This window comes from Myripristis murdjan, chromosome 10, assembly GCF_902150065.1.
Source record: "Myripristis murdjan chromosome 10, fMyrMur1.1, whole genome shotgun sequence".
In the NCBI taxonomy this organism is placed as follows: Eukaryota; Metazoa; Chordata; class Actinopteri; order Holocentriformes; family Holocentridae; genus Myripristis; species Myripristis murdjan.
Window position 1 is genome coordinate 3306801 of NC_043989.1, and position 23548 is coordinate 3330348.

The window sequence follows — 23548 nt, forward strand, 5'->3', positions numbered from 1 at the left end:
TTTTCTTAATCCTAGTGGGCTGATCTGCTTTATTTCGCCTTGTTGCAATGTATTTATTCTTGTTCCCAGACAAGAACTCAAGAAACTGCATTGGAAACAAGTGGGATTACCTCATCCTGCTGACAGATTTTTTTGTTAATGCTGAGTTTATGAAAAGGTCTGTTTCAGATTTGTGCAGCACAGTCCAGATCTTGATTTTTCCACTCATTTATTCATTACATCCCGAGCCAATGTACTTTCACTAAAGCATCGCAAAATAAACTATTCGAGAAAATGTCTCATGCACAAACACCTGCACATTCACACAACTCAAGACTTGCATCCTGGTTTTTCATTGGCCACAGTCCTACTCATTCATTGGCTACAGTGACGCTTCAGTCAGTAGCCAATGACTGAGCAGGACTTTGCTGACCAAAGAGTTTGAGAATTTAAAACGGATATTTTCATCTCCTTTTTGCTGTCGTTTGCCGAAGTCTAACAGCAATGGAAGTTCAAGACAACTCCGGGTGAGTAAATCATTCAAAATATAGTTTTTGAGTGAAATATTCCTTTAGGTCGCTACAAATGTCAGTTAAAGGGCCTAAAATGAATCATTTACTGCTGCTGTGTCCTTTACCACCAAAACAGACAGTGACCCTGTCTGGCCACCGACCTCTTGCTTGTCTTCATGCTGTCGTCCGCCGTGCTGATGTCACTCGTCCGGTCGTTTTCCCTCCGTTTCCACTCCACGTTCTCCGTGCTCCCCCTCTGTGCCGTCCAATCAGAAACAAGGAACAGTCATTTCAACAACCAATCAAAAAAACAAAACAAAAAAACCCCCCAGCATGTCCAGTCATGTAATTTCCAGGCAAAGTGTGACTAAATGTATCTATTAGCCTGAGTCACTGACCGACTGCCTCTCCAGCAGCTCCTGCTTGCGCTCCCAGTCGGCCAGCGAGCGGACGATGGTGTCCTGAGGCTCCGAGGGGGCGGGGAGCTCCCCTCTGATGGGGGAGGGCAGGGCTGAGGAGCGGGGCGTCAGCGGGGTCACCGTCTCCTCCAGTATCCTGCGCTCCTGGTGGGGCAGGAGCAGAGGTCGCGCTACACTTTTTCGTTGTCTGTCATTTTGACTGACAGGGTCGTAAAAATCCCGTCATAATCTATTTTTACCAGTCACTTTAATTTTTTAAATGATAAGGACATATTCAATAGCATTTCATTTTCATTCATTTTTAATTAATATTCAGTCCAAAGTTAGCTGAACAGAAAATCCAAACCATATCTTTTTAAAGAAACTTCTGCCACTCAACTGCCGCGACGTTTTGAATGCGGCAAATTTAATCATATAACATATATACATTATTTGAAATATTAACTATCTTGTAACTATCTATTGCCATTCCAAGCCCATCGCCATTTATTCTTATTAACCCTGCAATTAAACTAAATCCGCCTTGATTTATTTTGCTTTCTATGGTTGTAGAATTGTCAGAATTGTGCACTGACTGAGTGATTTCGCACACCATCGGAAAGCTCCGGTTCTCTGCTCTCAGAAACCGTCTCATTTTTTTTCGGTCGCACCATTGGTTCAGGACTCTTCTGTGATTGGACGGTTGAAGTGTCAGTAGTCCTAAGGAGTTACCGTAATGGCACTGTATATAGGCGCAAAGCTCCGTTTCTCCGGTTTTAGACGTTTTTTTTAAGTTTCTGTGTGTCATAAACGGTCTAGGAGATAAAGATATGTAGAGTAGGCATGCCGAATCCTGTCGGCGCCGACATCATTGATTTAAGAAACATCTTTGCTGTCTTCCCCGGGCTTCATTAACCTGCGGTCCATCCTGTGGGCTGCAGTGCGTCACTGAAGGCTGACGAGGCTCACTTTGGACGGTACATGGAGCGCCTCACTGTCAACACCCAAGTCCCGCCCCCGCCCTACTTCTGATTGGCTAGAAGGCCTATTGTTAGTGTGGTTGAGAACGAAAGCTGCACTTCTATTGGATCCAGAGATATGTCTGTTAGATAAAGCTGGGAGAACCCAGATTTTTTTTTCGCAGTCACACCGGTAAGCCGGAGAACTGGCACCGCACCGGACTGCTATCAGCTCTGTCATTGCCACCAAGTGGTCAGGGGTGTGAACTGCAATCTGTCAAAATGACAGATGGCCTTCAGATTTTTCCGTCACCGTTTAAAAAAAACCGTCAATGACGGAAAATATTCGGTTAACGCGACCTCTGGGCAGGAGGGAGCAGAAGGTCAGTCTTTAAAGGCACATAACAGCTTAAAGAGCGACTCAACGTCAGTATAAAACGTCAGCCACACTGCCCTCTAGTGGCTGACACTTTCAGGCAGGTCATCCCTCTGGCCCGGAGAACGTGCCAAAAAGTTTCAGCCTCTAGAGGGCAGTGCAGCAGCAGCTTTCTGCCTTCAGTAATTTCAAGAAAAATATATTTGTCTCCTTTTTAAATAAAAATCCTGTGGGGAATCCAGATGCACAACCGTTAATATGATAATTTGCTGGCATAAGTGGTATGTCGAATTATTTTTCCATCCTGAGAGATTCGTGTTAAAGTGAGTCGGACGAGCATAAAAACTTGCTTTGTGATTTCAGAGATGTGTAGAAAAAAATATCCTGAAACAAGAGACACTGCATCTCGTCCCACTGGCAGATTTACTTTCACATGTTTCACGAAAAACAACAGACACACACACACACACACACACACACACACACCTCCTCGTGGTACTTCCTCTCCTCCTCGGCCACCTCCCTCTGCGCCTTCTCCCACTCCTCCTTCAGCTTCGCCTGCTCGCGGTGGTACTTCTCCTGTTACCATGGCAACAGACACATGACACACAGCACAGAGCCGCAACAAGAAGCGACGGGGCGAACTACAACTGTCCGTGGGTGGGAAACACACACGGGCCGAGGCAGAAATTACATCGGGACCCCAGAAGACTGAGGGTTTGTTTTTTTTTTCTTCCTTCTAAAAGCTTTTGAGGGTTTCTGTTTCCTGTTTCTTTAAAAACCAGACCTGCGCATCCTGATGTGATGTTCAACACACTGTCTATCACCTGATATACGACTGATTTACAGGATGAATGAGTATCAAGGTGACATGTCCAGTGGCTAAAACTTGCTCATGTCTCATATTTGCTGAAAAGCTGACAAAAGAGACCAGCAGAAGATTTTGAGGACGAAAAGGCAAAAGCGGAGCATGCAGAGCCGAACACAGGGTTCCTACACAGGTTCCACTTCAAAATACACCAAATACACCGCTTCACTTTTTCTTCAATGCAATTCAAGATTTTGATCCGTTTCCAGTGTGATGTTTGCTGATACAGGGTTCATTCGCTGTTTTTTCCACATACGGTTTTCAATGACTTCTCCAAGCCGTCTTTATACATTTCACCTTAATGTGACCAAAAGAAACTATTTTTAGAGCCGCCACTGAAAATGTGTGTTTTTACATTGTCTGTATTTCAAATACTGTAAGTGAGCCTCTCTAGAACAACGACATATGTACACCTAGAAGTGAGGTCTTTCATTTTTCATTTCCAGTGCAATCTCTAATTACTTTGACCAAAAATGTGAAAAGTATTGACCTGCTGAGGTAAAAAAAAAAACAAACAAAAAAAAAACAGCAGACCGACACAAACTGATGCATGAACACACAGCTGGAATCCTAAAGCAACACTTCCATCCTCTGTTTTTTCTTTTTTTTTTTTTTTTTAAACTAAGCCTTGTCAGTCAATCTTGAGCAAAGTAAAGATTTATTCTGTTTTCCCTAACTGTCCCAAAACTTTTGTAAATTGTAATTTTCTGTATCTCGGCGGCATTGTAAAAGAGGGAAACCTCAACTGTCTTCCGAGAATAAATAAAGGTTTCAATTCAATCAATTTTCCACATCTTATCCACAGCCTGGAAATTGTGTTTTCAAATGAACTGACTTTCCCAGGTTTTCCTTGCCTGTGTGAGCCCTGCAACAGCAGCAAAATGACTGCAATGCTCTGAGGCCTCAGATGATTCTAGACAAACATCAACCTTGCAGCATCTTGACATAAATCATGAAGTCACATGTGCATCATGATTGAACAGCAAGAAACAATTTATCCGAGGTTCTGGGTGATTTCCAAACTTTTCCAGCCCCACAAAAAAAAAAAAAAAAAACTAAACTCACTTCTGATATTTTTCCAAACTTGCGTAGGAACCCTGAGAGTTCACATTTAAAAGGTCAAAGACTCAAAGACAGGAGGTAAAACAGAGATAAGAAGCTGACAGGGGAGGCAGGGAACGAGCACATTCATGCACCGGCCATTCATCCACTTCAGTGCATCTCAACTGACAGTCCTGCAGCGATTTCAGAGGAAACAACTCTGCTTGTTCTGCCTCAAACCGGCTCTGCCCTCTGCTGGACTCTTTGGGTAGCACTCTCCTCCAGTTACATGCACAGACCAGCTCACTGAGATTTGTATATTGTGCGTGTGGTCTGCACAGTATATAAGGCAGGTACCAAGCTGCTGGCTCTGTGTGCTCTGGGGACGGTGGAAGCCCTATCCAAGAAACACCTTGTCAAACGGCTTTGTGAGTGCATCTCCTAAGCCTATAGGCAGGCCAGGAGAGACCTCCCTCTGTGGTTTGTGCACACTCTACAAGTGTCTACGGCTATTTTCTGTAGGTTGAGTGTCACGAACATATGCATGGCAGCATCATGTCTGTTCAAACAGTTCTATCTCTTGGACATAACGGGTTCCTTTTCAGGGTCTGGACTTGTGAAGAGGCGGTGTGACCGTCAGCTGTTTTAGATCAGACCCCAACCCTTTGTCACCTACAGTCTGCCGTACACCTGGAAGACCCGGGGCAGTGAGGCGGGCAGGGTGGAGTGGGCCCCTCATTTTTTCCCTTCTAAGCGATCTGGATTGGAAAACGCAGGTTGGACTAATCGGTGAGGCTGTTATCTGATGGTAATGTCACGTCAGGATGTTCATTCACTGGGCTCTACCCATCCAGCCTGGGTGAGACAGAGCTAGGGTTACGCTACTGTAACCCTAGTTCTACCCTGCCACTCCTATCCCGTTCGCTGAAGAGGGCTGTGGATGCCTGCAGCTCGGTACGCTGTCCTATATACTGTGCAGACCGTGCACACATTAAGAAGGCCGTCTTGATTGGCCAGCTGTGTTTATGCCAACTTAATTGAGCCAGTCTGTGCATCTGATTGGAGCAGAGGATTATCCTAAGAGTCCAGTAGAGGGCTGCACCTTAACTTATAGAGCTAGGGTTACAATATCATAACCTTTGTTTCATCTTCTGTTACTGGATGTGGATGAGGACAGTATATTTTTTAAGAATCACTGATGCTACTGAGGCTTAAAGATGAGTAAATAAGGCTGGCGTTCTTTGAGATGCACTTCTGATTGGCTGAGGAGGAGAGAGAGGGTGATTGGGGCAGCAGCAACAGCAGCAACCTTGGACAGTGACCTCAGTGTGTGTGATACTGCCCTCTAGTGGTCACAGTGTGAGTGTGAGGGAGCAGTTTGGCTGTGACTGGAGCAGGCTCATGTGCTCAATACAAAAAACAGATGTGGATGCAAGCTTGCAAGGCGTCATGACACTTGGTTACTCCACCAGCGACTGTCACACAGCAGCTCACTGCGCTGCTGCAGGTATGCTGGCAGGTATGTGGAGGTTAAGAAGCCCATGCCGTACTTATGCATTAAATCATGCTTAGCTTTTTTTTTTTCTTTCTTTTGCTTAGCAAGCCAGCTCAGTGTCTGTAAAGCAGACAGTTTCCAGCTTAACAGGTTTGGTCTCATATTCAGGGTTAAAATCCTGTTTTTCTTCAAACAAGATGAAAAATAATCTGCCAGTGGGATGATATAATCCCACTTGTTTCTTCTTCTTTGTCTTTTTTTTTTTTACCTTGTTTAAAGAAAACCAAGTTTTTAAACATTAGAACATGACACTAAATGACTTGTTAAGATGAAGATGTTTTTTTTTTTTTTGCATGTTAACACATTCCATTTGTCTTTATCCAAAGCAGCTGAGAGTAACATGAAGGCAGTGTTAGTATTGTTGTGTTAGTGCTGGCTGTTCCCACTGAACTGCACTGGGGCCTTCAGGCCTGACCTGCACAGGCAGAGCGGCTCTGGAGCAGAAACGATCTCAGTGGCTGAGTTTAACTTCGTTAGTGGGAGCCAAAGAGCCCACCATTTTTCACAGCTAAAACTCGCTAACTGGCAGCACAGACAGAACTCTGATCAAAGTCTAAAAACATCAAATATGAATTACTAAAAATGCACCAGGCCAGTTAATTAGCTACGCCTGGTAGACTTCCTGACCTGCCAAGCTTATATGGCTCAACATGGAGGGTTAATTAGGTCGACGAGATACCTGGGTAATTTTTGTTTCAGTGCATTTTTTTCAGCTCCTAGAAAGATCGCTCAGTTTCATAATGATCTACTTTTGCAATTATCATCAGAATTAGCTTGCAGTTGTAATAAGCCAGAAGAGCTTTTTTTTTTTTTTCTTTATTTTAAAGTGTCACATTTTCACATGCTGCTTTATGACAACAAACTATGGAGCTTTTCATGTTAGCACAGTGACAATGTCATTGACCAACTGAACCTTGAAATTGTAATAAATGTTGTGTATTTCACTCAGGTTGTCCAAAGATTATTTCTGAGAGAGAGTCTCCAGCCACGGTGGATGTTTTAACCGTGCTGTATGTTAATTAAAAACATTACAGATTTAACTAAACCAAATAGTTCATTTCTGCCTCCAGAGCAGCTCTGCCCCCCCCAATCTGCCAATCCCAGGCGTTAATGTCAATGCCTTGCTCTGCCTGTTCAGCTGCATGGGGAGTTGAACCTGCGCCCCTGGCCCTGCTGGGTGCCATGCTCTGCCTGCTGAGCTGCACTGTGTACCTGCAGCATGCGCTCCTGCTCTTGCTGCCACCTTTCCTGACGCTTTCGCTCCTCATCCGGGTCCCAAGACCAGCGGTCACCCCGCCTGGCCTGGGGCAACACCGGCCCTGACACCTGATAGACCCCACAGCACACACACACACACACGCACACACACACACCCAAACATGCACAAACACACCCGCATGCCCACGCATCCACCAACAGACCGAAAGATTGATCACCCCCCACCGCACACACATACACACAAACATACACCAACACCAATATGCGCACACACACACACACATCCACCAGAGGAGAGGAAGGAGGGAAAGGAGACAGAAATAGTTGGTCTACCACAACAGCACTACTCCAATGCTAGCCAAAGGACGCCTACTAAAGGAGAGAGAAGACAGAGAGAGAGAGAGATGAGCTCAAAGGAAAACGAAAGCAGTATCGGCCCATTTCTGCAGCATCATCTGGCATCAACAGCTGCTCAGGCTGAGATCATGATATGGTACAGATGTTGGCCACGGCCGCTGAACGTCCCGGTTTTTGGTGCTGGAAAATTCACAGTAGCCGACTTTCCACTATTGACAAAGCAAATGTGGGTGAGCGAGTGCGTCAGCTGCGTCTCCACTGTCACTTCTGGTCTTTGATGGCGCTCTGGTGGGGCTGTCGGGCCAGTCTCCAGGTGCTCAGGGCCAGACTGGGCTAACTGGGCCTGAGGTGGAGTGAAGGGTCACAGGCAGGATTTATCTGGCTTTGGGCAGGGAGACGGGTGCAGCTGATGACTTAGAGATATAAGCAGCTCATTTCTCATCAACACGCTTTTATCGCAGAGGACTATAGTCCAGTAATTTTAGGCCAAAATTGGGGTCAACTTAGGTCAAATTGCAAGAGAAGCAAACTCAACTGATTTTGTATCCTCAGTTTGTCCTGAGTGAGGGGAAAAAGTCCCAAGGAATCCCATTGGTGGAAAGTTTTGAAAATCACCCATTTATGACCACATACTACCAAAAAACACTGTTTTTAACACACAGGGGAAAGGGGTTCAAAATTTGACTTTCAGATATCACTGTAAAAATTCACAAGTTGATTACACACACACAAAGACAAGAAAAAAAGTCAATTACAAGTTCTTTGAATTATTCTGTTTACATATGCATATGACACATTATCTGATTTGATATGCGCTAATAAGGAATATAAGGAATAAATGCCAGAGGAGACATTTAAACAGTGAATTAAAAGGTTACTATATATATAGTAGCTGTGTAAACAGAATAATTCAAAGAACTTGTAATTGACTTTTTTTCTTGTCTCTGTGTGTGTAATCAACTTGTGAATTTTTATAGTGATATCTGAAAGTAAAATTTTGAACCCCTTTCCCCTGTGTGTTTTCTGGTAATTTGTGGTCATAAATAGGTGATTTTCAAAACTTTCCACCAATGGGATTTCTTGGGACTTTTTCCCCTCACTCAGGACAAACTGAGGATACAAAATCAGTTGAGTTTTTTTCTCTTGCAATTTGTCCAAGGTTTTTTCATAAAATGACTGGACTACTAATGCATAAATGAAAATGGACAACAGCTGGCCGTACTGGTCAAATGAGGACATTAGGGCTCTGCTCACTACCTGGGCAGAGGATAATGTTCAACAACGAAAGAGGACATGAAATACACAGCAGGAGAGCTGGCAGTGGCCCACTCGCTTCCCACTGCCCTCTCGTGTTACACGGGGATGTTTTCTCCAAGGCGGCATGTTGTGGGCCGGTTTTAGGGCAATTCTGCAGAGCCATCGGTGTGATAGTAGAAACACAAAGGTTTTTGTTCTGGCTTGAAGATAGACCTAGCTCGCAATGGTGCAATAGTGGAAAGGCGGCTAAGGTGAGCCAAATGTGCAGTAAAACCAGTTCTACCCTATCAGGGTGTCTGCAGGTATCACAGTAAGTTTTTATGCCTTTTTTTATGCCTTTAAAACCATGAATCTCCTGAAGCCAAGAAGAGGCTTTTTGAAATTTTTTACTCAGTGAGGTAATTTTAGGACAAATCAATTTTTATCTCATTAAAATGTGCATTGCAGGTATGTATAAAGGAATGTAGTATGTGTTTGGTGCAGGTCACAGGTTGGTTTCAGGTAGGAACACTTAGATGTAATTCAAACAGTTTCCTTTTGCTCAGACAGTTGGAATAAATCCGGGGACAGGAAACGCAAAGGATTTTCTGGGATTTCTCTCTGCAGGTCAGTGTGACAGGCCGGTCACTGGGTCATTCTGACCAAAGGACACAGACAGATAAGTGACATGAGATAAAATTACTTAGATTTGGACTGTGCAGTGGTCTTTACAAGGTTAATATTCAACTTTATATCTTCATATCAGCTTTGTATCAACCTAACCCCAAGCATTAAGGCTAACTGATACAAAGCTGATGCAAGAAGATGATAGAAGGTTGATTAGTGACATTGGACAGTGTACATAAAGTGTGAGAATTTATTTTGAAATGAAAACCTCATAAATTCAAGTTTTAGACGAATGACTAACGGCATTTCAACACTTGGACCTGCAGACACCCTACTTTCATCTTTAAAAAATGCACAACTCAACATGGAGTGTTACTGTAGATGCTAGCTGAGCTTTGCAAATAAAAAAACATTTGAGTATTTTGTGATAAAAATGATTTTCAGGTAGCAGGTTTGTTTCCAAATGTATAGGTTTGGAGTTACAGCCTTCACAGAGAGCTTCTGATCCAGTTACATGAGGAAAGGTAGACTTGGATTTAACTACGAAAGCCGAAGTGGGTTAATACCATCTAGACGACAAATCATGAATGTAGCCGTGGTTTGCTGTGAGTTTTATCTGTGTTTTCAGCGGTGTCTGTCTGTTGGTCACTAAACTGAACCAGTGTTGTCTGCTGGGCCTCGGGGGAGATGAGAAGCCAGATGAGAAGCAGTAAAAAGGCCTTTGAGAGTCCGACCACAAAACACAGTCAAGTCAAATGATGCTTTTTACTCACGTTGCTACGGGAATCCTTGTCCGTCTCCTCTGCGGAGCGAGAGCGAGAAAACACAGCAGTTAGGTTTCATTTCAGACAAATAAAAACCAGCAGACACAGATGATCAAATTATCTGCCTTATCTGACGGCACAAATGTGCTTTGGAACATGTTTCCGGAGGATGGAAAGCACCCAGAGCGGTGGTCTGAGAGCCTGAGGAGCACAGACGCTGATGAAAGAAATGAATACAAAGTGAGGAGACGGAGGGACGGCCAGTGGCCACCAGAACCAAGAGCAGAGCGTCCAGCTGAGTTCAGACACTCAGCTGTGCTCCATCAAACTACAAACAGTGGCTGTAGTTACCAAGCTGACCACAAAATGTCAACATGTGAGAAAGTCAGTTTCCCAGAGACACAAAAAGTGCTGCTGTTTATTCAATTATTTTATTATTTTGCTGCTTCAATCCTTCATACACTTATTTTAAAAATGGATTATGCTTTTGTCTCATTTTGTAACAGCACCCTGATTTCTCCCATCTCTGTATTTAGTATAATAATTAATAATAATAATAATAATAATAATAATAATAATTAAACATGTTCAAAGCCACTTCCTATCTTGTCTCTTCTTAGCTGTAAAAAACCCCAATTAAAGGGGATTTTGCTGATTTTGGTGGCCACCGTGATTATGACAAGCTAAAATATAAAGCACCAAGCAAAGGCAAAAAAACAAGCTGAGGAAAAAAGAAAAGGCAAAAATGAAGCTAAGGCAAAAAGAAGAAAAAAGGAAAAAGAAAGAACTGCAGAGAAATATTTGCTATTCATGTGCTGTTGCGGATTACCTTGCGTTTTTAATTTTTGGAAAAGATTTTGTAACAGTGCATCACAATCCATAACAGAGACATTACAACACAATAAAACAGAATGAGGTTAATTTAATGTTTGAAGAAAACTCCTTTATAATCACAAAATACCAATATGGATAAACAAATAGATTTGGAACAACTGCGCACTGGTTTAAATGTGCATCCAGTTGGAATGAATGAGAAACTTCAAAAAACATTAATTTGGATAAAAATGTGTCAATTGGGATCCACAGAAATCTGAATGAGTGAAAACAACAGGACTCGGCGGCTGCTGCCCGGCCCCTGGAGGAAGAGCAGGGAAACCCTGTACATTCAGCAGCAGGGGGGAAGGCGAGCTCCACCAATGAAAATCGAGGTTTACCTGATGGAGCGAAGAACTCCCAGCGTAACTTAGGGTTGCTGGTTGACAGCGGAGACCTGACAGTGTTTGCAAGCTCTATAGCGAAACAAAATGTGGGTGGAAGGAAAGGAGGGAACAAGGGAAGGAGGGAAGGAGGGAGGAGAGTGATAGGGAAGGGATAGACATGTCAAAACCAGGAGTCGGGATGGAAACCAAAAGAGTTGGGGAAATCAAAGCTCTAACACTCACCACGGCTGCCACTAATTATTTTCATTGTCAATTAATCTATCAATTAAAAAATGATGTTTTCAAACGTCTTCCTTCATCTGACCAGCAGCCAAAAAAACCCAAAGTATTACTTTTATAAAGAGATGAATGGAGAAAAGGAAGACAATCGATCATCACAGAGGAAGAGTTGAACTAACTGGAGAAGAAATGAGGAGCTGCAAGACAGACGGAACGAGCCCTGCAACAAAGTAACGCTGTAACGCTGTGATGCTGTAACAGATATAATGTTGTAACAGCTATGATGCTGTAACAGATATAATGTTGTAACAGATGGGACATAACAGATGCAACATTGTAACAAACATGACGCCGCCACAGATGTGATGTTGTAACAGACATTGTAACAGGTGGAACGCTGTAACATATATGACAGTGTAACAGACGTAAGCTTGTGACAGATGTGACACTGTAACACAGGTAATGCTGTAACATATATGAAGCTGTAACATATGTAATGTAACAAACATGACGTAACACATAAGGTTTAACGTATATGATGTTGTAACGGATGTTGCTAAACAATGTTTATATTTATTCATATATACTGTTTATAGTGATACATACTCTTTATACTTATACATAGTGTTTATATTCACATATACTGTTTATACTTATATATCTTATTTTTATATTTACGCTTCTTTTTTTTTTTTTTTTTTTTTTACCTTGCTTTATTTATTTATTTAGGCTTATACCAGGACCTGAGTCCTAATTTCGTACCACTAACATGTAAATGTGAGCTGGTATGACAATAAAGTTCCTTGAATCCTTGAATCCTTGAAGTTTTACTTTGACGGACTATATTTTTTGGTGGAGAATTAAAAATGGTTATTGCTTATAATGCTTATAACTTCAGCATTTTATTAAAATCATAACTGTTGTATAAAAGCAATAGAAAAGGAGAGGCCTGTGATGTTACAGTAAATAACAGTGACTGTGATTTGGTCGCAGCCACAAGCCAAAGGTGAGCGCCTCAGATGTTTAAAAGTATTTTTTTTTTAGCACATGGGCCAATGTACACACACACACACACTGATATACTGATGATAAGCCTCCATCAGCTGATGTACGTTTTGGACTCTAATTGCTTTGTGTCCCTTAATTTTAAATTCAAACATCTTTGCGTTATAACAGCAAAACAGGAGGAGTGCCAGGTTGAAAGCAAAAGGGAAAGGAAGCGAGGAAGATGTGCTCAAACTCAGAAGAAGCTCGGGCTGTTCCGGGATTTGGACGATGGGAAGGTGTTTACCTGTGGCCAGGTGGCAGCCCGGTAAGCCAGGAGCAGGTGAGACTGGAGCTCCGTCCCTCCACTGCGACGTCTCCAGGCTGCTGCTGCTGACCTGCAGTCACATGCACACATGACCGGGTGGGTGGCCCGTCGTCTCACTGCTATCTGGATATTTTGGGCTCAGCGTGCAGCCTCACCTGTGATGTCACTGGTTGGCCTTGCTGCGTGCTGGCCTCTGATTGGACGAGTTCAGGAGGGGGAGTGTTCTGTCTCGGTACTTCAGTCTGTTCTTGGAGGGTTAGCTGGGCATCTGAGAGCAAACAGATTAGATTTAGATTTTATTAGATTAGATTTACTGCTACCTACCACTGTTCATGTCCAATGAAAACCGGAAAATCTCATAGATGTAACACACAGATTTATATTTTTCAAAGACAAATTAAAGAAACGTCTAACGAGAGTTCTGGGTAACTTATGTTGATAATTTTTCAAAGAGCTTTAATTTTCATGCTGATGCACATACATGCAGTTTGCAAATTTTTTTTAAATGATTGCCTTTACGTTGATGATGTATGCTGCCCACTTAATTCTAGTGGTCTTAGATAATTTTTTATTGCCTTTTTTATGCATTGATCTGCAAATGTAATTTTGTTGCACTTGTAACAAAGAAACTAATGTAATCTATGCAAAATTGTGATCTCATGTGATCTAATGATTCCTAATTGTGATGATACAGAGACTGAAAGTGGCTGATTTGGACGAAATCATAACAATACAGAGTCCACTGAACAGCCAATAGGACCTGTTTGAATGCAGCACGCCCTCTTGTGGTGGTTTGATGTCCCAGTCAAGTGTCAGATACTGGGAGCTACCCATCCAGCTTACATGGATGTGCCTTATAAAATAATGGCATTTGAAATGTATGAGTACAACTATAGTGTGCCTTGAATTGCCTCGTGTTTTTAATGGTTGCTTCATTTATCTAATTTGACAAAACACATCTGATCCATCCAACAAGCCCCTGTACTGCCTACACCTCAAGACCCAGAAGCTCTTCCTTCCTCTGTTGTGTGTCCTCTCATTAAGAAACAGCCACTGCAATGGGCCCTGAGCAGTGTGAGTGTTGGAGTGACCACAAGGTGTCAGGCTGGCAGCAGGAGGCGCAGACCTGAGGCTGGAGGCTGCAGGGCTGCAGGCTCTTCCTGCAGCTCCTGCTCCTGCAGAGCGGCTGCTGGCTGGCCTCCGGTCTGCCTCGGGCTCTCTCCCTGCTTCTGCAGCTCCTGCAGGGGATGCAGACGGTTTACAGGTTAAATTATAACCCAAAGTGATGCCATACACATTAAGAGGACTCTCTCTAATGCGACTCTTTGTGCTTATGAGAAAAAAAATCACCGGTGCTTTCAAAAATGAGGATAAATTCAGACAGCTTTTTGGAGGGGTAAAAATGTAGTTGTTTTTTTTTATATTTTGCAATGAAATTTTTAACTTATTCTCAGACAGGAGTCTAGATAATTCACCCTTGCTGAACAGGAAGGTAAAAAGCCTATGCTGACCGTTGGGAGGGAGGTGGGCCGGCTCGGCGGGGTCGAGTGCTCGGTGACTTTCTCCTCCTGGACGTCCTCAGAAAGCGGCTCTGAGCTACTCGGCTCCTCTTTGGACTTGGGCGACGGCGGGCGTTCTCGGCCGGGAGAGGAGTGTGTGCTGCGTGCGGGTGAAGACGTCGACGCTGCGGGGACGTCCGCGCCGTCATCGCCGGGCTTGGAGGGCGAAGGCTCGAAGTGAGGGGGAGATTCCCTCCCTTGACTCTCGGGCGTGGCGGGACCGTCGTCGCTTCCCGCGTCGCCGTTGACTCGGAGCAAACCGTCCGCCTGGACCGGGACAGGACAGGATTGATGACTGTCACACACGAGAGCTACAGGGCTGATTTAAAAAAGATAAGTGAACTGATCGGTCAGCTTTGGTATTTTTATTTACTGACACAGTGGGGAAGACAAAAGCCAACAGGGACTTTTATTCTGAAGTTCAATGCAAGACCTGCCTGCATTGTGATATAATCGTTATCGTGGTATCGTATTGCAAGTTACCCAGTGATTCCCACCCTGACTTCACAACAGTGCACAGTGGTTCATCCTGTGCAGCTCAAAAGGTTTAGGAATCAGTTTGTTGGTCTGAAACATCTGGAAGAAACTCACAGCTACTACCAAGTTGTGTCAGTTCGGTATAATTCAGAAAATATGCACGGCTATGCTTACAAAAACAATGAAAATTAAAACAAGCACCACACCGAAAAACCCTCTGCCGTCATCTGGGGTCATTATCAGCTTTTCATCCATTGTTAGTGTGAGCAACTCTAGATTCATTACACTGCAAAAAAAAAAAAAAAAAAAAAAAAAATCAGGTTCTTTAGTCTCATTTTCAGTTGTTTTGCTGCAGACAGCGAAAAAAAAAAAGTCTAACAATAGGATGAGATAATCCAACTTGTTTCCAATGCAGTTTCATTTGTTTCAGGTGTAAATGTGTTGAGACAAGAGGCAGATCAGCCACTCGGGTCGAGAGAAGGACACTCGATTCAAGAAACAAGGTGATTAACATTGGAAACAATGGGATTATCTCATCCCACTGGCAGTGTTTTTTTTTTTTTTTTACCTTGTTTGAACAAAAACAGGATTTGAACACTGAAGAAGAGAATGAACCATTTGGTAAGCTGGAGATTTTTTGCAGTGTAACGTATGAGGAGCTCCGAGTGAGCGGTAACTTAAGACACAGTTGTGGGGCTGGGTGAATGCAGGCTCTCAGTGTGCTCCCCCTCACTCACACACACACACACACACACACACAGACACACAGCGGCCTGTGTGGGCCCTCTTTGTCCGCCGGGAGCCCACTTCACATTGAGAGGGCCCTACTTGTCAACTTCTTAAGTCAATAGGGAACAGAGGGCTCCATTCAAAGCCGGGCTCCGCTCAGACTCCTGACAAGACATTCCAGAAAAGTGCTCCGCTTCATTTGGTCCGGTAATAACACCCCCCCCCCCCCACACACACACACACACACACCCCTCTGCCCGCCACCCCTCCCAAATCTCAGGATCTCTGTTTTGAATATGCCCGTTCGGCAATTTTTTTCCACGAGAAAAAGGGAAACGGATCCTGCTGAGAGCGCTCTGTGCTAAACCGAAACACTACATGCTCCTCCTGGAAGAGAGAAGGCCTCGTGTTTTCCTCCCCGAACTCGCCGCCGCATCTCCATGGCGTTCCTGTGGCATTCGAATGTAAATGCCAAGAGGGCAGGGGTGGGATTTACCCGGCGGTCCGAGAGGAGCAGCCGACCGGCGTTCAAAACGGCCTCGTCCTCGACTCCCTCTGCTCTGATGGTGCAAACCACGACAAGAGCCATTTTTTATTAGTCGCACACAAGCAAGAGCTCAGGCGTCCCGTGGAGGGAGCCTCGGATTTAAAGGGTTAACACTGAAGGTTTAATCATCAGTGTATTGAATCTGGCCTGAATCCAAAGTGTTCTCCTGGGAACCAAACATGAACTCCACCGTCCATTAATTCCCTCTATCAGGACAACTCGGAGTGCATTATCACACCACGGCTGCTCGGCAACATGGAAAAACAGGGAGTGGATTAATTTAAGGACTGATGTGCTTTGAAAAGACGGGCCCGGTTCAGACTAATATCTGGAACAGCCTTGCAGCAGTGGAGACTCTGGCTGCTGTGACTTACATTACTCAGCTTGGGCCAGTGCATTACTGACACTTTGGACTGCGGTGCATTAAACGCTGCACACCGCCAGCTTAGTATTGATGTAATGCCGATGTCAATTTCTGGAAAATAATCACCACAGATTTGAAACCATCTGGATTTTACCGGTGGGCTGAGCAGCTAGTGGAGTTAGTCAGTTTAGTGGAATGCAAAGAGTCAGTGTGGCTGGTGGTTTGTGTTTTGCTTGTTTCTGCTGAGGCCTTGTAGTGACACGAACAGCGATGTTTCTACCTGGTGAGTCACTGATCCTCCTGTGTCAGTACAGGCCAACAAATCCTCTTCAATGTCAAAAACAATACACACACACTTTCATTAAAAAAATCAAAGATCAATCTCTGGCACCTCTAGCAGGCCTAACAAAACAAAACAAACTGTATGTTGCATTATATTCGAGTGGTGCTTGACTGAGGCTGGACGTCAGGAGCCGCTCAGGGCTGATCTCACCTTGCTGGGCCAGGGGCCGGCCGCCGCGGGCCGGGACTGGACGTAAGGCTTGGGTGTCAGCAAAGGCACCGGTTTGGGCGACAGGGCTCGAGCGAGCGGCGGCTCCGATGAGCGAGAGCGGATCTGCGGCCGGTGCTGCGAGGACTGCGCGTCTTTGGGAAACTCCTCGACCCGCGCCTCCACCGTGGACGTGAACTTGGGGAGCGGGGCGGACTGCTGGCGCAGGTACTTCATGGGCCCGTTGGGGTCCATGTCGGCGGGCTCCGGGGTGGTCGGGGAGGCGGACAGGGACAGGGAGAGGTGTGAGGAGGGGAAGGAGGGGTCGGCGGACACGCTGCGGTCCAGCAGCTTGGGCAGCGCCAGGCGCTCCAGCACGGCCTCGCTGATGGAGAAGCGCTGGGCGTAACGCTGCAGGATGGTGGACGCCTCCTCGGGGGTTTTGGCGTTCCTGTACGCCTGGCGAAGCTCCTCCTCACGACGCTCCCTGTGGAGGAGAGGGACAGACAGATAGAAGGAAAAAAACAGCTGGTGAAATATTAAGCAACTCACATGAATAAAGTCAAATTGACAGAAAACGAGAAAAGTGAACAAGACAAGGTAGGACGCCATATTGTTGCTGACAAAATCCAAAAAAATTTTCCATCGAAGAGCTCAGCACGAGGAGCGAAGGAAAGGAAAGGGCGCCACCTACAGAAACACAAACTCCAAAAGTGGTCCTCTAATTAAATGTGATGGAAACTTGGCTAACAGTGTATAACAATGATGCATTTAAAAACTATATCAAAAACTGATTTTGAAAACAGACTTGAAGGATTGATTTTTTTTAGGAGACCAAAGGAGTGCAGATTAAACATGCAGCTAAGCACAGTGCAGAGGAGACGGAGGAACAGTGTGTGTGTGTGTGTGTGTGTGTGTGTGTGTGTGTGTGCGGACGACCTACTTTTCCTCCACGATCTCTCTGTAGGTTTTGATGCTTTTCCTGCGCTGGGAGATGCAGCCCTCTCCTGACATCAGCCGCTCCATCATCTTCCTCTCCTCCTCCTTCTTGATCAGGTCCTGGGACACACTCCTCCGCCGGTTCTTCCACCGGGCCAGGTCCTGACACACACACACACACACATAATGGCAACCTGTAAGCATTTCATCTTAAAGTGAAAAGAAGACCTCGGCCCAGTTCTGACATATTTTTGTCAAATATTTTATTGTGGCCGACAAACTTCCAGCGTAGAATCTGAATATGACGTGGGTTTGGATTTTTGATGCAGACAATATAAAGTCTTGCATGTCAGTGTGTGTGTGTGTGTGTGTGTGTGTGTGCGCTGCTTGGTTCCAGTTCAAATGTGTAGCTTGGCCTCTCTCTCGGCGAGATTTATGAACTATGAGCGCCGATCTGACACGGACGACCATCGAGACAGACACGAGCATCAGGTAATAAATCAAGTAATCCAATCCCTGCTTTAAAGCACAAGCGTGACCCCGTACAGCTGATTATTTTTCCAAAGATGTTGAACTGGGTCACAGCAAAATGTTACTGGGTTTTGGGCCTCGGCGCGTGCGCTCTGAAAGACGACGCACAAATGATGAAGTCCAGAGAGAACAGAGCCGAGAAATGAAACATGAACTGTGCAAAAGACACTCAGACCTCAAGGGAATCATAAAAACTACAGATGGAACAAAACCATTTTTTCAATACCGAGACCAAGAACAAAAGACTGCACTGCAAAAACGCAAAATCTTACCAAGATTATTTGTCTTATTTCTAGTCAAAATATCTCATTACACTTAAAATAAGACACGGTCACCTCAGAAGTAAATTGTTTTTAGACAATTTTCACTTGTTTCAATTGAAAATTCATTTGTTTCAAGTGAAAATTTGCTTGTTTCATTGGCAAAATTTGCCAGTGGAAAAAGTGAAAATTAGCTAGAAACAAGAAACAAATTTTGCCAATGAAACAAGCAAATTTTCACTTGTTTCAAGCAAATTTTCACTTGAAACAAGAGACAATTGTCTAAAAACAAGTTACTTCTGAGGTGATCATGTCTTATTTTAAGTGTAATGAGATATTTTGACTAGTAATAAGACATTTTTGACTTGAAATAAGACAAATAATCTTGGTAAGATTTTGCGTTTTTGCAGTGTGACCATTATTTTCATTTCAGTATTTAGATTAGCTTGGGATCACATGGCAAAGTAATTAATATAAGACCGTTCCCTCCCTTCATTTGAGAAACATAGGCTTCTGGGAGCCCAAAATTGAGAAAAGCAACTGTTTGCACCAATCAGCACCAACATCTGTGCATCCCTGATGAAAAAACTTTGTGCATAACGTGCAGATGTAGAGGTGCTGGCCACCGCGAGAGGAAAAACAAACCAAAAACTGAACTGCAAAACTGTGGAAAGAGTGACCACACACCCTGTGAAAAGACACGCGTTTGTTTAACGCTTCGTCGGGGGTGGCCACTGTCTCCGCGGTTTACGGGAGGAATAAGCAGAATATCTAAGAGACGCTCACATCCTGCCAGTGGTCCTCCTCCTCCTTCATCCTGTTGTACTGGTTGTGCATCAGCTCGTGGCGGACCTGACTGTGGGGCTGCAGGCCGGCCTCCTCCTCGCCACGCATGTCGATCATGCTCACGCTCCTGGGCGAGGGACAAGCCAAGAGAACAGAGAGAGAGAGAGAGAGAGAAATAAAAATTAAAACGTACTCGGACTTGCTCAGGTTTCTTGAAAATGTCAGGTATGTTAAAATGTGAATTGATTTATTTAGCAGTGTTACATTTTTTATTTAGCACATTATATATTTCTATATTTTCCCCAGTGTCTGTCAGTAGGTATGTATGTGTGCATGCATGTGTTAAGGCATTTCACACTGGTCTTTAACACACACACACTGCAAAAACTCCAAATCTTACCAAGATTATTTGTCTTATTTCAAGTCAAAAATGTCTTATTTCTAGTCAAAATATCTCATTACACTTAAAATAAGACATGATCGCCTCAGAGGTAACTTGTTTTTAGACAATTGTCTCTTGTTTCAAGTGAAAATTTGCTTGAAACAAGTGAAAATTTGCTTGTTTCATTGGCAAAATTTGTTTCTTGTTTCTAGCTAATTTTCACTTATTTCAAGTGAATTTACACTTTTTCCACTGGCAAATTTTGCCAATGAAACAAGCAAATTTTCACTCGTTTCAAGCAAATTTTCACTTGAAACAAGTGAATTTTCACTTGAAACGAGTGAAAATAGTCTAAAAACAATTTCTAAAAACAACTTCCAAGGTGATCATGTCTTATTTTAAGTGTAATGAGATATTTTGACTAGAAATAAGACATTTTTGACTTGAAATAAGACAATAATCTTGGTAAGATTTTGCATTTTTGCAGTGCACACACACACACGTCCACACTTCTGACACTCAGCAAGCTGCTGTCAGTCAGCTCATCTGCACCATAACAAACCAAACATTAAGAGGGATTTGCTTTTAGTTGTTATCCATCCAAAGAGACCTGTTAGTTATTGTGAAAAATGCAAAAAAAAAAACCAAAAGGCATCATGCTTTCCGCGGTGAGCTCAACAAGTCAGTGATGCTTCTGCAACAGGAGATGCAAAGAAAAGACGCAAAGGCCCGGTGCACAGAGATTATCAGGCAGTGCAGAAACCCTCACGGTGAGAAAAAAAAGAAAAAAGTGCTTGTAAATAAGTAATAACTCAAAGACCAGCTCAGAATTGAAATAATATTCATCCTACAAGTGCGAAGATGCAAGTTTTGGTCTGCAGGCTCGAGCGGCTGTGAAGCTCAGTGACGTCCTGCGGTGAGTGACGGGGCCATGCAACAGCCAGCGCGCTTTCCAGAGCGGCACGAGGCTGAATCACAAAGCCTGGCCGAGTGAGCCTGGCTTCTTTTTTTTTTTTTTCAGTGTCAGTGAGACGGGAGCGGTGACACTGGAAAAAATCTGCATCGTAGCAAGCCATTGAGTCTCATATGGAGTGTTAAAATCTTGTTTCTCTTCAATTAAAGTAAAAAATCTGCCAGTAGGATGAGATAATCCCATTTACTTTCAATGCAGTTTCACTTATTTCATGATTTTTTGAGGGAACAAGTATAAAAATGCTGGAAAAAGGCAGAATAAGGCACCAGGATCAAGAAAACGTCACTTCATTCAAGAAAATCTGGAAACATGTTGAGATTATCTCATCCCACTGGCAGGTTTTTCTCATATTTTTTTTTAAGAAAAACAAAATTTGAACAGTGACGATGAAACTGAACGACTTCTTAAGATGGAGATTTGTTTTTTTTTAAAGTGAGCACTGAGGGGTTAAAGAACCAACTCAGTTAGCAGCAGAAGCCATGTTTTGCACACTGCAGGCATCATTGTGCTGAAAAATTACAAGTCTGTGTCTGGATATGAAAACGATGGCCGTTTCCATGACAACATCAACAGAAGCTCTTAAGTTTAGCAGGAAAATACGTTTGCACTGCAGGAGACGATGTTTTTTTTTTTTTTTCCCTAAAGTTTTATTTCAAAGTGGCTGATAAAGACACAGGCGTCTTAAAATCGTCCGATCCTCCTGTCTTTATCTGACCTTTGAATTAAAACGTTTTTTTTTTTTATTTGTAAGAAAACTGTGAGTCCTCTCTGAGTGCAAAACCTCAGAGTGCCATGCGGTGCCAGGCGGTGCCAGCAGGTCTGTTTCCTCCAGGTGAGCGCAGGTGAGCCATGCAGCCGCGGGAAGCTGAGGTGACGCTGCGGCCACAGTCCTCCCCGAGGCCCTACCGCAGCCGCTCTCAATAAACCTGAGAGGAACGAAGCAACGTGACGAGCCAAAAAGACAGGAAAGCATGTTGTCGTCTTTCTTGCTTTTTACTTGCTTTTTTCCCCTCAGATGTAAGGAGTGACGGGTAAGGACAGCGGGTTGACTTAGACATCGTTAGAGCACAAAAACGTCCGCCTCAACAAGTCATTTAACCTACAGTCAGTCCTAAAATATATATTTTTTAATTAAAACAAGTGGAAAAAGCCACAAATTAGAGGAGAATTTCACTCATTTCCAATGCAAATGGAAAAAAGAATTCTCTTAAATATAAAGTCATATTTTCTTGAAACAAATGTAGGAATATGCTGATCTGATATTGAACTTTTACTAAATAAATCAGCATCATCTAAGTCCAGCATGATGCAAGTTCCTGCCAACCTCAGCTACAGAAAAAAAGCAATAATCTTTACCTGCTCTCAGTGTTTTTGTAAATGATTTGTGTTTCTTTCAGCAGCAATAAAATGCTGTTGAATGCAGAGGCTTATCCAGCCTGACAGGGATTCAAATTCAGGGGAATGTGTTTGATTCTGGTAATTTATCTGGCATCATCAGGTCAAATTTAAAGATAAAAATAAATATTGGTGCGAAATATCATTACCATTACCAAAAAGAACTAGTCTTCGAAAACCCATAATCATCAATACTGACAAATTTCCTGAAAAAAGTGAAATGACATTGCAAACAAGTGAAATTACCTCATGCAGATTTTGTCACTTGTACTGAGAGAAACTCAGTTTCAAGAGTCAATGCATAATTAAACATGCAAAAAAAAAAAAAAAAAGATGCCACATATTTATAGCTGCAACCGAACACTGACATGGTGCAAAATAAAGTCTTTTTCCTCTTTTAAGAGCATGATGATCTTACAGCTGGCTTACATTTTATCATCATATTTCAGTATAATGTTTGCTGACGATCATATGTTAGAAACAGTTCGTTCCCTCATCAGTTGTGTGGATTGTACACGTCTATGAGCTGATGAGGTGATGCACCGCTTTCCAACTAAAACCTTGTATCTCCATAATATCAGCTCAGGAAAACAGCCTTGTCTCTAGGTTGCGACTACACATTTTTCAGTTTAAATAATTAAATAAAGTCACCAAAGTTGGAGATACGAGGTTTTCACTGGACAGCGATGATATGTAACCCCCTGTGACTCTGAATGATGAAGCTGTAGAAATATGCAGAACAACATGCCCTTAAAATTAAAAAGGGACTCTTTGGCATCCGGTTGCAACCATCAATATGTGGCTTGTTTTCTCTCTCCTTTGATGATCTGACTCTTCCTCTCTCTCGCCTGCACAGTTAAACGGCTTGTTGAGGGCGGTTTGCAGCGCTGCGCGTCTTGAGGGGTAGAAAGGACGACTTACTGTGGCTCGTCTGACACGCTAGCCGTGCGGCTGAATCTACGGGAGGGCGGAGGGCATGGAGAGAGAGCACAGTCACAGATGAAACACAGGTACACTCGTGTCATCCACCCTGCGTGAACATCAGCGCACCGACACTACAACTGCTGCAGGACACCTGACTGGGAAACACGGCGCCGCCATCACAGCCAGCAATGGGTTAATCCATGACAGATTAGTGACTGTAATACACATCAAATAGGCGCTGCATGGATGAGAATCTGCACAGGTGTGACTGGATGTTTTCAGTTTGTGCACCTCAGAAAGTCTCCATCTTGACAGACAGTCAGTCTCATCTTCAGCGTTCAAACCTTGACTCCCTTCAAACAATCATCCGCCAGTGGGATGAGATAATCCCACTTGCTTCCAGTGCAGTTTCACTTGTTCCTGGAATTTTTTTTTTTTTTTTTTTGGGAACAGGTATAAATATGTTAAAACAAAGCAGAATAAGGCAGTTCAGCCCACTTGGATCGAGAAAATGACACTTGATTTGAGAAAAATCTGGAGTCAAGTTGATT

At 43.6% G+C, this 23548-nt stretch overlaps 1 protein-coding gene across 3 annotated transcripts in view; it reads right to left on the reverse strand.

Annotated features, from left to right (window-relative positions):
- LOC115366655 (LIM and calponin homology domains-containing protein 1-like) overlaps positions 1–23548 on the reverse strand; it is a 146741-nt gene that overhangs the window by 8369 nt on the left and 114824 nt on the right. The window contains exons 9-21 of one of the 3 annotated variants that reach the window (XM_030062209.1): positions 19324–19450; positions 17751–17908; positions 16811–17294; positions 14153–14467; positions 13768–13879; positions 12797–12909; positions 12621–12711; positions 11105–11179; positions 9900–9928; positions 6901–7014; positions 2711–2803; positions 890–1054; positions 653–747 (exon numbers count right to left, since the gene is read on the reverse strand). In XM_030062209.1, coding sequence (XP_029918069.1) covers positions 653–747; positions 890–1054; positions 2711–2803; positions 6901–7014; positions 9900–9928; positions 11105–11179; positions 12621–12711; positions 12797–12909; positions 13768–13879; positions 14153–14467; positions 16811–17294; positions 17751–17908; positions 19324–19450 — 1971 coding nt within the window. The remainder of the gene's footprint in view (positions 1–652; positions 748–889; positions 1055–2710; positions 2804–6900; positions 7015–9899; positions 9929–11104; positions 11180–12620; positions 12712–12796; positions 12910–13767; positions 13880–14152; positions 14468–16810; positions 17295–17750; positions 17909–19323; positions 19451–23548) is intronic. The other 2 variants (XM_030062210.1, XM_030062211.1) reach the window with 2 other exon arrangements.